Raw genomic sequence first — 14,127 nt, 5'->3', positions numbered from 1 at the left:
AAGCCGTGCCGCCAGCCCTACGCCGCTGCCCGTATTTGTTTCAGGAAGCCGCGAAGGACGATGCCACTCCCACGCTGTTCTCCCCCGCGTTTCGTCCCTGCGAGGCGGCCGTGCCCCGCGCTGATGCGCTGCTGCTGAAACCGGGGAGCGAGCGCTGTCCGTCAGCGGCCGGGCCGCCATGGCATCCGGCTGCCCGCCGCCCTTCGGTGACCCGGCAGAAATGAGGGAAGGCTTTTTGTGCCCGCTTTGCCTGAAGGACCTCCAGTCTTTCTATCAGCTTCAGTCGCACTACGAAGAAGAGCACTCAAGTGAGGACAGAGACGTCAAAGGGCAGCTCCGAAGTAAGAGGCATGACAGCTGTTCTAATGCGTTCATTTTTACTGTGCAAAATTGAGTACAACCAAAGCTGCTCGTTATGCGAGCTCTCTCAAAATGTCTAAGAATACTAAAAGATTAATTGAAGTGATTTAGAAGCTAGACATGGGGTTCCATTTCTCTATAAATTAATTTAGGCCGAGGCCTAATTTTTATGTTATTCCTGATATGTTCAGTAAGTAAATTCTAAAGCAGGCACTTAAAAGACATCACTCTTCAAACGTCTGATTTTATGCATGATTTTTATTATAGGCTTTTTGGGTTTTTTTTTTTTGTTTGTTTTTATCTGAAAAATGATTTATACTGTAAGACATATGAATTCCCAAGAATTACCTGAAGACCTTACAGAATATGGGGAATATCTGGTATTTGCCAGATACCAGTTCATTAATCCCTTGTTTTGACAGTAGATAATTAAGGAAGGTTGTTGCTGGGAAAAGATGGAAAAGAATGCGGGTGGTAGAGCTGGCAGTAGAATGCTGAGAGTGTCCCAGGGTCGTGTGATGGATTACCTTACTAGAGTTTGAAAAATCCCTTTGAATTCTGTTTAACTAAAATATTTCCCTTTCTTTACCCCCCTTGTGTACACAGTGTCATTTTACATTGAGAGAAAAATGTGCAAAAAGTGGTGATAAAAAATTCAGTGTGTTCCCTGCAAAAATCTTTCTGGTTTTGTTTTATTACACTAGCGATAGTGACCTGGCACTGTTGAATTTTTACAAACACACCCCCCCCCCCCCCTTTTTTTTTTCCCCCGAGATTCATGATTAGTACTTCAGAAGTCTCTTTTGTCAGTGAAAAGCTTGTGTTAACAAGCCTATCTTAAGGGTAGCACAGCTGAATATTTCATGAATCTTTAAGTTGCTTTCCATCAGACTGGCTACCTTTTGGATCTTAGCACTGCTGTTTGTGGATAGTGAAGGTAGACTGGTCAGTATTGCAGTCACGTTCTCATCATGGGTACAGTGCTGTAATAGCTGAATCACAGATGCTTCTGTGGAACGTTTAAACTAGAAAAACAATATGGTTTTCAGTGTGATAAGAGGAAAGAAAACAACAACTTAGACTTAGTAAGGTTTCCCAAATGCTTCTTTCATTTAATACAAAACACGTGCATTTCGATTTTGCTCTCTCTAGTGTTCTTTTAATCTAAAGTAGTGTACTGTGACTTATCAGGCTTTCATATGTGTTCCTGCGTAAAGGATGTTGGTTTTGTCTGCTTACTTTCTGCCCTAGTTACTCATTTCAAGGTCTATCCAGTGAAGTTCCTTCTAGAAGAAGGAAGGCCAGCATCACCTATTTAAATTACCTAAAACCTAAATTAGTTTTAGGGACTAGTATTCAAACAGTGCGTCACAAGTGGTTGCACAACTGTGCTGAACTCCAGCTGTCCTAATTGTGGAGTTCTAGAAGCACTTAAAAATCACCTTATTACTTTGGTTGAGTCATACTGAGGTGGTTAAGTTTGACTTAAATGGCAAACAAGGTTATGAAGTTTGTTGGAAAAGCTTTTATGTCTGTGGCAAAGCCATGAGGCATCCCTACTTCTTTTGGAGTATGTCAGACTTTCAAAGCCTCGAGTGCAAATATATTTTCTATTTAGATAGTGTAAACTTCACTTAAGAAACTGCAGTGTCTAGCTGGCATTTGCTATGCTGGCTTGAGAGTAGTTGCGGGGAGGGGAAATACTGTTTCTTAGATGATGTTACAATGCTAGCAAAGCCCTTGCCAACCTCACACAGTTCTGTTGAGAAGAGTGTTTTATATCACTGAGTGTCATTTAGGGAGGTAGTGTAACTTCAGCAGCTGAAAAACTATTAGGAATTATATCTGCATGAGGGGCCTGCTGGCACAGCCCTCGTGACTGAAGCTCCGGGGAACAGACTCCAAGTAAGGTCAAGGTGGAGGTTCCAGTGTTTTGGACACTAAGAAAATTAAGAATATGAAAGAACATGCTAACCCATGGTTCCCAGCAGCTTGTTAGAAAGCTTGTTGTATAAAAGATGTAGTTCAAGGAGATACCGAATGTGTTTGGCAAGAAAAGTACTGCCCTCAAATTCTGCTAGCATCCAGAGAGGAACATAGCTTCAAGAGCAACAAAAGCTCTGAAGTTTCCAGTTCCTTGGTGGTTTTTTTTTTTTGGCCCAGGAGACTACCCTCCTCTCACTAGCATTCATATGAGATAATGCAGTGGGCTGTTTAGTACTTTTGAAATTATTTAGATGTACTAGCACACTGAAATTCTAGTTTGTAGTCTGTTCAACACTTACTTTGTTGCACATCCTTGAATCCTAAGAAAATCATTGGGAATTAAGATATTATCTGTATGATGTCCCAGAATGCTGTGAAATGCGGTCCCATAGTTTAAGATGGCTTACAGTGAAGTCCCTGAATGGAATGTCTAAAACTACTGTTTTGTAATTAGGATGTCAGTGCTACTTTACGACAGATAACAAAGAGCATTTCATGTTATCTGTGATTCTCTGAGCTGCATTCTGGTTCTAAACAGAACATGTTGAGGATAAACTTGTGATCGAGGGAAAACACTTGTGCTAAAAGATAAGGAATATTCCATACTGCTTTCATGGAACAAATATTTGGTGGTTACCTGCCATGTTTGATAACTTGGGTTTATCTTTTTCAGATCTAGTCCAGAAGGCCAAAAGAGCAAAGAAGAAATTGCTGAAGCAAGGAGGAGATGACAGAACTGATTCTGGATCTCAGGAACGATATGAGTCCTTCAGCTATGGTGGAGTAGATCCATACATGTGGGAGCCCCAGGAAGTAGGTAGGAGAGCTAGAAAGTGATAACTTTTTATCTTAAGTGGAAGAGTGCTACAGTATTGCTGAAATTGCACAGGAATGTGTCTGTATTGCATCTGATACACTGTAGCATGGGGTTATGGTTTGCATATTGATTTTGTGCAGCCTGCCTACATTGTGTGGGGTGATGGGAATAATGCAGATAAGTATACAATCAGTACCCCAACTAATCTTGAGAGCAGGATAGCTGTTTGTCATTTCATTGTGCCTGAGCGGTTGAGGCCTGCTGGTTGTGTGTTTACCTTTGTGCATCTAGCTTCATTGAGGTGTTCTGCAACCATCTTGTGGCCCTCTACAAAACAGATAAACCACTAATTAATAATTAAATTATAGCTATATAAAATCTCCAGCTTTTGGGCTACACTTAAAGTGGTTGTTAGTTTACATGTCTGACAAAGAGCTTGTTCATTGATTTAAACTTTCAGCTCTTTCCTTGGATTTGAGGTGTAGATTATCTCTCATTAAAAAAGAGGTTTACTTTTAGGAGAAAAAAAAGGGTGAAAAAAACAAAACAAAAAACCCCCAACCTCAAGCCCACCCCTCTGAATATAAATCTACATTAGTAGAATTTCAAGGATAAGTTGACTGAGCCTGCAATTACAAATACTGGTACTTGAAATTTCCTCTATTACTGAAATATTATGGTTATTTTCAGGAGGAGGAAGCAGCATTTATCTCTGCTGGATCCTGGAAAATTGTCCATGTGCTGCTGACAGACGAGGACTTGGTCCTTTGGGTCTGCAGAGTCTCAGTTCTGCAGATTATTATACTTTTGACCTTGTAACTATTTCAGCAGCAATCATAGTATTAGCTAAGAATAAATTGAGGCAATGAACTAGTGGAAGGTTTCTGAACATTAGTGAGAACTGTTTTCTGAAAGATGAAGAAGGAGAAGATGAACCTTATGGATTTTAGGATGGGATTTGGTAAGCTTGTGAAAGGGACTGTGTGATGTCTTCAAAGCAGTGGCTGAATTCAGTTACCCAGAGGGGCTCCTTTCATTCCTGTGAATTCAGCTTTGGAAGTTTTTTGGTTATTTCATTAGCCAATGTGAAGTGTAAGAAGTGAGATTCTTACACTTACATAGGTAGTATCAAAAAGCAACATTTGGTTTTGTGTTCTACCAGACAGAAGAAAGACTGATTTTTTTGTTTGTTTGGTTTTGGTGGTTTTTTGGTTTTTTTTTTTTTTTGTTAAATTTTGTCTGTAACTTTTGATTTTTTAATACCTGACTCATCTTACTCGGGAAAGGATCAAAACTTAAACTTGAAACCAGTGTTCTTGAGTATGAATTGTACATTTCTTAAATAGATGCTATATTGTTCTTTTGTATACTTGGTGATCAGTTTTCTGTAATTCTGAACTGTCATCAAGGAATTGATTCAAACCCGTAAAGGTAGAAGAATGATCAGAAGTCTGAAAGAGAAATTGCTGTTGCATAGACGTGCCTCTTCCCTTTGTTCAACATGTAGCCAGGAAACTAAAGGGAGTGGTTTTGAAAGTACTACTAGTTGATAATAGCTTGCCAAATGTAACTGAGAGATGAAGAGGGGAAAAAAAAATTGTTGCAGATGTTTTCTTTAAGGTAGTGCCTGCTGTTTTGTGTGGTAGAAATATACTGTCTATTGATAGCCTGGAGATTAGACTTTAACCTGCATATTTTATTTAGAGCAGCACTGTGAAAATGTTGGATTCTGTGTCTTTAAAATCCGATTTGAACATGAGAAATGGTGAAAAGGAGAGACAGTTGTCTTTCAAGAGGCATTTAAATCCATACAGAACAACCTGAGTGACTATGAAAACTTTCCTATCTTTCCAGGTGCTATGAGAAGCCATCTTTCTGATTTCAAGAAACACCGAGCAGCCAGGATTGATCACTATGTAGTTGAAGTCAATAAGTTAATAATCAGGTTAGAAAAGGTAAATTTGCTGCTTTTTAATATTCCAGCCTTCTGAATGTTTCCTAGATGAAAAAATTATATTTTAGTATGAAGTGTGCCCATTTATCTAGCAGTGCACTTTATAAAGGATATTAAACTCTGACTCTCTTAACACATTGTTCTTTTCCTTTTTTTTTATCCTTGAGTTCTGTGCTTGGTCTGACCCTGTACTGTGGGTATGATTTCTGTTTCTATACACTATTTTCACCATCTTTTACTGTACTAAATTTCTCCCTAATGTTTTTGTCATGATTCTTCCAGCTTCTTGTTATTCAAAATCTACCAATGGTATATTTACCATTGTCTCAGATGCAATAATGTTGGATGCTGTAAGGATTTGTACAGGTTTGGCAGTCATTGTTTAGCACTACTTGTGTGAATATGGTATTAGAAATAAATAGTAAAGTTGCAGGAATCTGGTGCAAAACAGGCTGAGACTTTTATCTCTCAAATCCCAGGTTTCTTTTCCTTGTTGGGCTGGGTCATGTTGGGTGTTTTTCTTGCAAAAGTACAATTTTCTTGAATGTTTTGTTTATCTTCTACTAGCTTACATCGTTTGACAGAACAAACACTGAGTCAGCCAAAATAAGAGGTTGGTGTGAGCTTACCTCAGACTATTTGCTCCTATAGTTTAACCAGCTGATGAATTAATTGCATGAATATCTTACGTTGTATGTATTATCTCCCCTCTTGCCCAATCACAGCTATAGAGAAGTCTGTTGTGCCTTGGGTCAGTGATCAGGATGTTCCGTTCTGCCCAGACTGTGGCAATAAGTTCAGTATTCGAAACAGACGTCACCACTGCCGCCTTTGTGGGTCTATTATGTGCAAGAAGTGCATGGAACTTGTCAGCCTTCCTTTAGCAAGTAAGTACAGTGTGTGGTGTTAATTCCTTGTTTCCTTAGCTCACTCAGGGTGCTAACCGCACCCTGGCTTTTTTGCCATTAGAAAAAAAGCTGCTGGTAATATTCTGCCTGTGCAGAAAACTTGGTCCTTAATGTGTCATTCAGCTTCATACAGACACTTGTCTATGAAACAGAATAAGAAGAATGATTTTTCCATTCTTTGTCTCTTCCTTCTTCAGATTTGGAAGTGTTACATAACACTGAAAAAGTTACTAGAAGTAGTAGTAGTATATACTACTAGTAAATATACTAGTCTTCTACTGTACTGAGTACCGTAACTATGAAGGTATTAACTTTAGGAAACATAACTGCCATGGTTCTTGACATTTAAAACTACTGTGGATAGTTCAAATCTTGCCCATGTTTGTCCAAATGCTGACACTAAGGAAATCATCCACAAGGCTTTAAGAAACCCTTTGAATCTTGATTTCCTCGTGCCATGCATTGGAGAAGAGACTGTATTTTCTGTGGAATTAAATGACATTAACTGTGCTTTTTCGAGTGTTCAAGCACAAAACAGGGACAGCATTAACATACCTGTCTTCCACACACTATTCTATATGCAAGCTCTGAAGTAAGAATGCTTCTAGGCATAAGCAAAGTAGGTGGTTCTCAGCAATCTGCTCTGTATCTGCTTTTAGAATGGAGCAGGTTTTACAGTGAAGACCCAAATTCTGACTTTCAGTCTTAGTTGTTATGGGTTCCTTGCATTTCTTTCAGCAAACTGTTTCAACTTGGTTTTCTAATATTACCTGAATGTAAACTTTCTGTTAACACAAATTAATTGCACTTTGCTAAAATCTGTTGGCTTCTCCAGTCACTGTAAAATTACCTGTGTATAATTTTTAGGCAAACTCACTAGTGCCAGCAAAGAGGCCTTGGGTTCTCATACTAGCCCGAACTCCTCACCTAATAGTGTCCATGGCTCCCGCCGTGGCAGCATTAGCAGTATAAGCAGTGTGAGCTCAGTTCTGGATGAGAAGGATGATGACCGAATCCGTTGTTGTCAGCACTGCAAAGATACCCTGTTGAAAAGAGAACAACAGATTGATGAGAGAGAATATACTCCAGAGATTGTGAAACTCTATGAGGTAAATCAAACTCTTTGCTGCTTTCATCCTGGGTGTATATATCTGGAGTTGTCACTGCTTAACTCTTGGCTTGTTATCTCATGTTTATGACTTAATACTCACTTGTGTTAGAATAGAATCTGTTGGGTGCTTATGCCATGTAACGAAGATCTATCTGAAATAATGGAGCCAGTTGCCATATAATATTTATATCCCACGATAACTTCAACATAATTTTAAGATACATCTTCATTCTCATCATCTGGAACTAATAGTTCTGAGACACCTTTCTCTTAAAACTGTGAACTATGTTAGCCGGGATTCCTCAGAACAGTTCTTGTTTAAGCCAATGATATGCTGTGTACTTTGATGGGCTGCACAATAGGGAGTGTAGGAGCTATAGGACTCAGTGTTGTCAGCACTGTTCTCTCATTGATGGTAAATGCTTTTTTGAACCATCCGTATCAATCAACAGCGTATGGCTGTAACTTTTGTTCACATATGCTTTGAAAGCAGGTACTGACAGTGATCAGGTATTTTTTCAGTAGTCTGCTAACTAGTTTCAGAGTCTGCAACCCCCCCAGGTTAGTATTAATGGGCGTTTCTGTTGGTGCTCTTTGTGAAGGGATTTAAGGCTAGAAGTTGTCCAAGTCATCCATTAAAATAGCTTCTGAATTCAAAATTCACCTTGCAGGGGTACAGGGAGTTTTTCTCTGTTCCTGACCATGCCCTCAGTGTTCTGAAGATAACTGGAGTGTCTTCTAATCCTGAATAGTTAAATGACTTTTCATCATAGTTAACTTTGAATGTGCAGAGACAGCATGAATGGTTTATGGCAGCATATTCTTGCATTAGTGTTCTAATATAAATTATTTTTCTTTTGTTTTAAACAAGAAACTCCGACTCTGCATGGAGAAAGTTGACCAGAAGGCACCAGAATACATAAGGATGGCAGAATCACTAAAGTAAGACCCATTCGCTGATTTTGTTTATGAATAAATGTATTTTTTTTCCTCCACGAAAGTGTGGGAAGGAATAAAGTGGCATACTAAGGCTGCAAGAGTGTGTAAATTACAAGAAAAAGTAGGGTAAGATTAGCTGTTGTCTTTTGGATGCTCTTCAAACAAAGTAGTACTGAATTAATTATTAATGGTAACATTGCATACAGTGAAATAGTCTGATTTATTTGTTTTTAAAGCCACTTTCCAGTGAGGCGCCACTGTCATATGACAGTGTCATCTTTGCAAAAAGGAAGTACAAGGCTACATACAATTCTTGTGTCAATGACCCTCTTGGAAAATGCTGAAGTAGGATATTGCTGCCCTCAGCTGGACGGTATGGCTTCCAAGTAGTGCCAGCAGTAAGGGATTGTTTGAATACTTCTCATCTGTTCTTGTATGAAGCAAGACACCTTCACCTCACAGTTTTTCAAAATCTAGCTGGCCTCCCCTGTCCTGCAGCAGATTCACATATCACACTTTTGTGCATAGTTTCTTGTGGTAGTATTCTCTCACTGGGATAACTTAGATCTCTCTAGCTGTATCTGCAGGAGATTGTCAGGTTATACTTCTGGCTTGTATAGTAGAGGAATACTCAAACTGGTCTTTGACTATGAAGCATGTACATTTGGGAAGTTAAAGGTAACAAATATTTCTGTGTATGTCTGTTAGATCCGATGGTTTTAGAAAAATTAGGCTGTTATTCAGTGTAACAAAACTGTTTTTGTAAAAACACATGTACCAAGAGGAAGAAAAAAGTATAGAAGGTAAAAAACATGCTAAGTTATTACTGCTTTTTGTCATGACTTCATGAGAGCTGATGTTACGTGGCTTGACAACTGGAGAAAAGTAAAAATATGAATGTCATGGATAATGAAAGCACATTTCAGAAAACAACAGACTTCTTACTGATGAAATCAAAGATTTCTGAGTAGTAGCAAGTCCCAGAAACTGAAATCATATGGATAGTGAAGTTGCTTTTGAGAGTGATTTGAGATAAAAGATCTTATCTTATACTTGTGATGTAAAAGCTGAGGGAAGCTAAAAAGTGGTGAAGTCTTCCCTGTAAATCCTAATTTGTTTTATCAATAAATGTGAGATTCTAATAAAGTGCATATAATTGTTTTTGTCCCCGTGTGGACAATCGGTTCTTAACATCTTAAATATTATACCCATGTGGGGTTGTAGGCTTTTGCTTTCTGACAAATGTTAATAGAGATAACTATTTTACTTTAATGGTATAGTTACTTATTGGTAAGTCTCTGTCTTTTCTGCACCCAATCACTTGAGGAAAAACACCACAAAATAAATGTACTTAGCAAAGTGGCATTATTGTGTCAAAATACAATTTCTCCTATAATAGTAATAATACAATCATAAATAAAATGATCTTCTATGAAATGTTCATGTTCACAAGATGATCGTCATTTTCCACTTCTGTCACAAAGAAAGGTTTTTTTAAACACAATGAGCTTGGAATAAAATAATTCAACCCCTTTAGTGTTAGCTATTCTTACTACCATTGAATCTTGGTCATCTTGGCATAACTTCTAGTGTTGTCTGTGTTGTTAGTTGTATGCGTGACTTGCAATAAAATTTTATTTCGTAGTGCTGGAGAGACAACCTACAATCTTGAACATGCCAATGATTTGAGGGTGGAGATTCAAAAAGTATATGAATTTATAGATGCCTTAAGGTAAAAGATCTCTCTCTCCCTTCCCCCCAGCATGTGTGTATCTCTCTCTTATGACTTCTCTGTAGTTTTTCTCAACTGTTGGTGTTTGTTTTTGTGTAGCATATACCTGCTTATTCATATGGATAATCAATTTGCCTGCTCAGTTGTAAAGAGCATGTGAAAAGGTAGATGCTGTTTCTGTGCACCATCAATTTCTACTTCTTCTTCCAGCCTTAAAAATAATGCATTCCTTTGCAGTGGAAATGACTGAGCACAGAGGAAACATAGTGGCACTTTTTTTTTTTTTTAAGAGGAAAAAAAAGGTGAAAAAGGTGGGAGTGGAAAGTGTTATAACTTGTAATATCTAAAATAGTTTACCTAAAAGAACATCAGAAGAATTTTACCCAATATTGTGTCTCTCCCCTTCTGTTGCATTTTTGTTGGCCCTTGTTTTTGAACTGATGAGGCTGTATGTTTGCTTTGATTCAGTAAGAAGATTTTGAGTCTAGGCTTACGTGAAGATCCCCAACCTCATCCTAAAACCCTACAACTTCAGAGAATGATAAGATATTCAGCTACACTTTTTGTTCAGGTAAATGGAGCATATGTTATGAGCTGAATGTAAATTTTATATAGCGTTCTCTTTTGCCAGACATTCCCGTGGTTTGAAACAATTTTGACAGGAGGTTTAGTTTTATACGTTTTCTGTAGTTCCCCTAATGAGTTATGGTAACCTTAAGTGAGCAGAAAGTGTAGTCAGAGGATCACTGAGCTTAGGGACATAAGGCAACATGTGAATCTTGGCTTTGTCTCTTGCTGAGGTGTGAACCTAGCTAGCAGTATAGTTATGGCAGCAAAGATGTGCTCAGACTTGCAGCAGTGACTGCAGTTTAGAATTAACTTTTATTTGTTTGTGGGGTGTTCTGTTGGTGCTCTCTCTCTTTGCAAGTACTTAAAAAATTTGCTGAATGCCCACAAGCAACACTGTTAATATTTTAATTTTTTCCAGGAAAAACTGCTTGGCCTTATGTCCCTGCCAACCAAAGATCAGTATGAAGAATTGAAGAAGAGAAGACTGCATATGGTAGGACAGGTTAAGATCTGTTACATTGTGTATCAGGGTCCCCTGCAAAGGCTCAAGCCTAGTAGCTGTGTGTGTATGAATAGTTGCCTTTAACACAGGATTTCAGTTTTTAATTTTTTTAATGCATATCATTCCATAGCCTGTTTTTCAGGGATTCATGTAACCGTCATTGTATTCTATGCAGAACATAAGTAGGTGTGTACTGAGCAGCTGAACACTTCTAGAAACCAGCTGTACTTAGCTGCATATTCTCTTTCTGCTGCTGTGCGTGCAGAGCAAGCCATAAACTAAGTATGTTAGTTTACATCAATTTTCAAATTGCATCCTGGAGTTCATTTGCACAGGTAGAATTTGGAGACTTCTCTTGGTGGTGAAAAAGGACATACTAGAATAAGGATGCCTCTTCAGAGAGGTTTTTTTTCAGTTAGGAGGGAGGACATCACTAATTGTAAACCAAACCAGCTTTATCTTGAGGTAGAAGTTGAGAAATAAGAATTGTTGCACTCCAAAGATAATGATATCAGTGACGTTTAATGCTGATGTTCTATTACAAATGTCTGATATAGTCAGATACAATTACTGTCCAAATCAATCTAGACCACTCTTTGCATAGTTGCATTATGCATTTTATTTCTCTATATAAAGCACTGTCACTGCTCCTACTTGCCCTCAAGTTTGTAGAGGCAGATGTCACAGGACTTTGATCTATATTGTCACAAACAAACTGAAGTGAAGCATTTGGGTAACATTATGAAAATAAGCATTTTCTGCAAAGTAACCAAAAATGCAGCTGATCCCTTTCAGTGACAGCCAGCAATGTCTGAGATCAGCTAACTTCTTGTACCTATGGATATTTAGAACAGAATTTTTCAAGCTCATAGTATTCTCTTACTACGTGTTCTTTGTTATAGGTGACTCTTGAAACACATGGAAAACAAGAGGAAAGGCAGAAAGACTTTCTCTGCAGATCTGCAGCTGTAGTTAATGGTGATGCAACTCACCTGAAAAAAGGAATAGTCAGGAAATCTGAAGGCTGGTTACCTACATCTAGCATATCAAGAGAGAGTGAGATAGCAGACCCACTTCTTCAGCAGATTGACAATATCACATCCTTTATTAAGCAAGCAAAGGCAGCTAATAGGATAGACGAGGTCCATATGTTGCGAGAGAACCTGAGGCAGCTTCAGGATGAATATGATCAACAACAAACTCTGAAAGCTATCGAGCTTTCTAAAAAACAAGCAGAAGAGGAAGAGATGCAGAGGGAGGAACTTCAGGTCCTTCGTGAAAAAGAGTGGGAAAGAGAACACCACAAATTTATGTCTCTGCATTCAAGGACACACTCCTTAGACTTCAGAGAAGTCAAGCAGCATCAGCATGAAGTTGCAAAAGAGAATCAGAACTTGACAGCGCATGCATTGGATCTGGGTATTACTCGGCTCAAATGGGACCCAAGTTTTGAAACTCCTGTTGTTGAGCAGCTGCCAGCTAAAGAGCACTTGATCTTCACACTGAAACCCCAGAATGTCCCACAGTGTGACAAAGACCAAGATCAGACAGCCTGTCTAAACCCCTTCGAAGATGAAGCAGACACCCCTCAGTTAGAGGAAGATCCTGCTAACCCATTTGCCAAAGACACTTCTCCAATGGTTTCTTTCTCTAACACAGCTCTGCAGAGTGACAAAAAAGAATATAATCCATTTGAAAATGAGGAGCATAAACAAACTAATGGAGCACCTGGCAGTACTTCAAACCCTTTTGAAGAGGATGAAAATCCATTTCAAAAACCTGGAGGCAGTTGGAATTCTGGGAATCCATTTGAAGAGGGATCCTCTACCAATCCCTTTGAAGTGGAGGATGGCAATGAGATTTTTGGAGAGGAGGCTATAGAGGAAGAGCTGCTTCTCCAACAGATAGATAATATCAAAGCTTATATATTTGATGCCAAACATAGTGGACGAATGGATGAGGTAGAGGTACTGACAGAGAACTTAAAGGAATTGAAGCGCACATTAGCAAAGCAGAAGGAGAAATCTAACTGCTGAAGCAGTAATAGGGCTATGTAATAATTATTTTAAGTCTGCTGTTAAATATGGGAAGGTGGAACAGGTGCTTATAAACAGGAGTACAGATCACAAGGGAATTGGGAGACTCTTGACTTTTATGCACTTTCAGTTAGGGATTTCCACTACTACTCAGTCTTGAAGAAAGAATTATTGAGGTATGCTGCTGGTCTCAAACGCTTATACTAAGAAATTTTAAAATAACTTGTTACAACACTTTTTTAATGTTAACTGGTCTTATTGTGTGCTTATTTTGGTCAAAGTGATTAAGTGCTAATAGGGAACTATGATTTGGGAATTGCTGCAATGTTGGTTTGCCATCTTCCTCCTTTCTGTTGTAGTATTGGCCTTTCAAGTGGGGCTTTGACTAAAGAGAGATTAAAACTTTTCTGAAACTCCTGCATCCTCTGATAATGACACAGCGCAGTGTTACAGGCTAACTTAATTGTCTAATGGTGTTATGAGAAAGTGCTGTTAAAAGGCTCTTGTGTTCTTTGAGGTGCAGAATATACATTCTTGCATGCTAATACATAAAAGGGATTTTAAGACCGAGAAGAACTTTATAACTGATCTTAATGAGTAACTTTTTAATGTGTTTATAAAAATTCCCAAGTAAAATTTGCATGCTGTCTCCTCGTCACTTTTAGTTTCCCATTTGCTCTGAGCACAAAGTACAGTGTAATAGAGCATGCCATGCTGGCTTGAGAGACCTGCTTGTGAGGGAACAAGCATCTACTCATTTCCAGGGAAATAAGCATCAGGCTAGCATCATTTCAAACTATAAAATAAAGGGTGAGCCTCCAATTCCTGATTATTTTATGGAATCCACACATTCCTTTAAATTCTCTGGGTGACAAAATGATCATGTTTGTCATATTTCTGAGACTGGAACCCTCTTTTTGTAGCAAGGAACAAAAGTCTTGTTTACAATGGAGAGCTGAAGTGCTACTGAACTGGAATTCTGTGAAAGCTGGGAGACAAAGTCTGTGGCTGTGATAGTGCCAAATGGCAATTCTCTTTCATATTTGATTCCCCTCAGAAGTTATGAGAATCAGGCATGTCTGTCTTGAATTAGAAGCTCCAAATTGGAGTAATTTGTGATCCTGTGGTCCAGGGGGGATGGGCAGCACCTGTGATGCAGGAGAGCTTAGAGCTGGACTTGTGAAGATTGGTATCAGAAATGTAGGGTCACTT

General features: G+C 38.7%; 1 protein-coding gene across 1 annotated transcript; it reads left to right on the top strand.

Moving 5' to 3' along the window:
* The first annotated feature begins 178 nt into the window (after positions 1-178).
* ZFYVE20 (zinc finger, FYVE domain containing 20) lies at positions 179-12,915 on the top strand. Its single transcript, XM_010284443.1, has 11 exons — positions 179-341; positions 3,020-3,163; positions 5,018-5,118; positions 5,685-5,730; positions 5,843-6,004; positions 6,893-7,134; positions 8,008-8,078; positions 9,721-9,807; positions 10,276-10,378; positions 10,796-10,870; positions 11,782-12,915. The coding sequence occupies exons 1-11, from the start codon at positions 179-181 to the stop codon at positions 12,913-12,915; spliced, it is 2,328 nt and encodes a 775-aa protein (XP_010282745.1).
* The last annotated feature ends 1,212 nt before the right edge of the window (positions 12,916-14,127 follow it).

This window comes from Phaethon lepturus, unplaced genomic scaffold (assembly GCF_000687285.1).
Source record: "Phaethon lepturus isolate BGI_N335 unplaced genomic scaffold, ASM68728v1 scaffold26170, whole genome shotgun sequence".
Classification (NCBI taxonomy): Eukaryota; Metazoa; Chordata; class Aves; order Phaethontiformes; family Phaethontidae; genus Phaethon; species Phaethon lepturus.
The sequence above is the reverse complement of the archived record's forward strand: the minus strand, read 5'-3'. Positions and strand labels throughout refer to the sequence as shown.

What these genes read in the sequence shown, in the direction of transcription:
- ZFYVE20 (XM_010284443.1), top strand. Translation starts at nt 179, where the DNA reads ATGGCATCCGGCTGCCCGCCGCCCTTCGGTGACCCGGCAGAAATGAGG. An exon ending in TAATAATCAGGTTAGAAAAG is followed by an intron (nt 5,119 to 5,684) that starts GTAAATTTGCTG and finishes ATCTTCTACTAG; the next exon opens with CTTACATCGTTTGACAGAAC. An exon ending in AGATTGTGAAACTCTATGAG is followed by an intron (nt 7,135 to 8,007) that starts GTAAATCAAACT and finishes GTTTTAAACAAG; the next exon opens with AAACTCCGACTCTGCATGGA.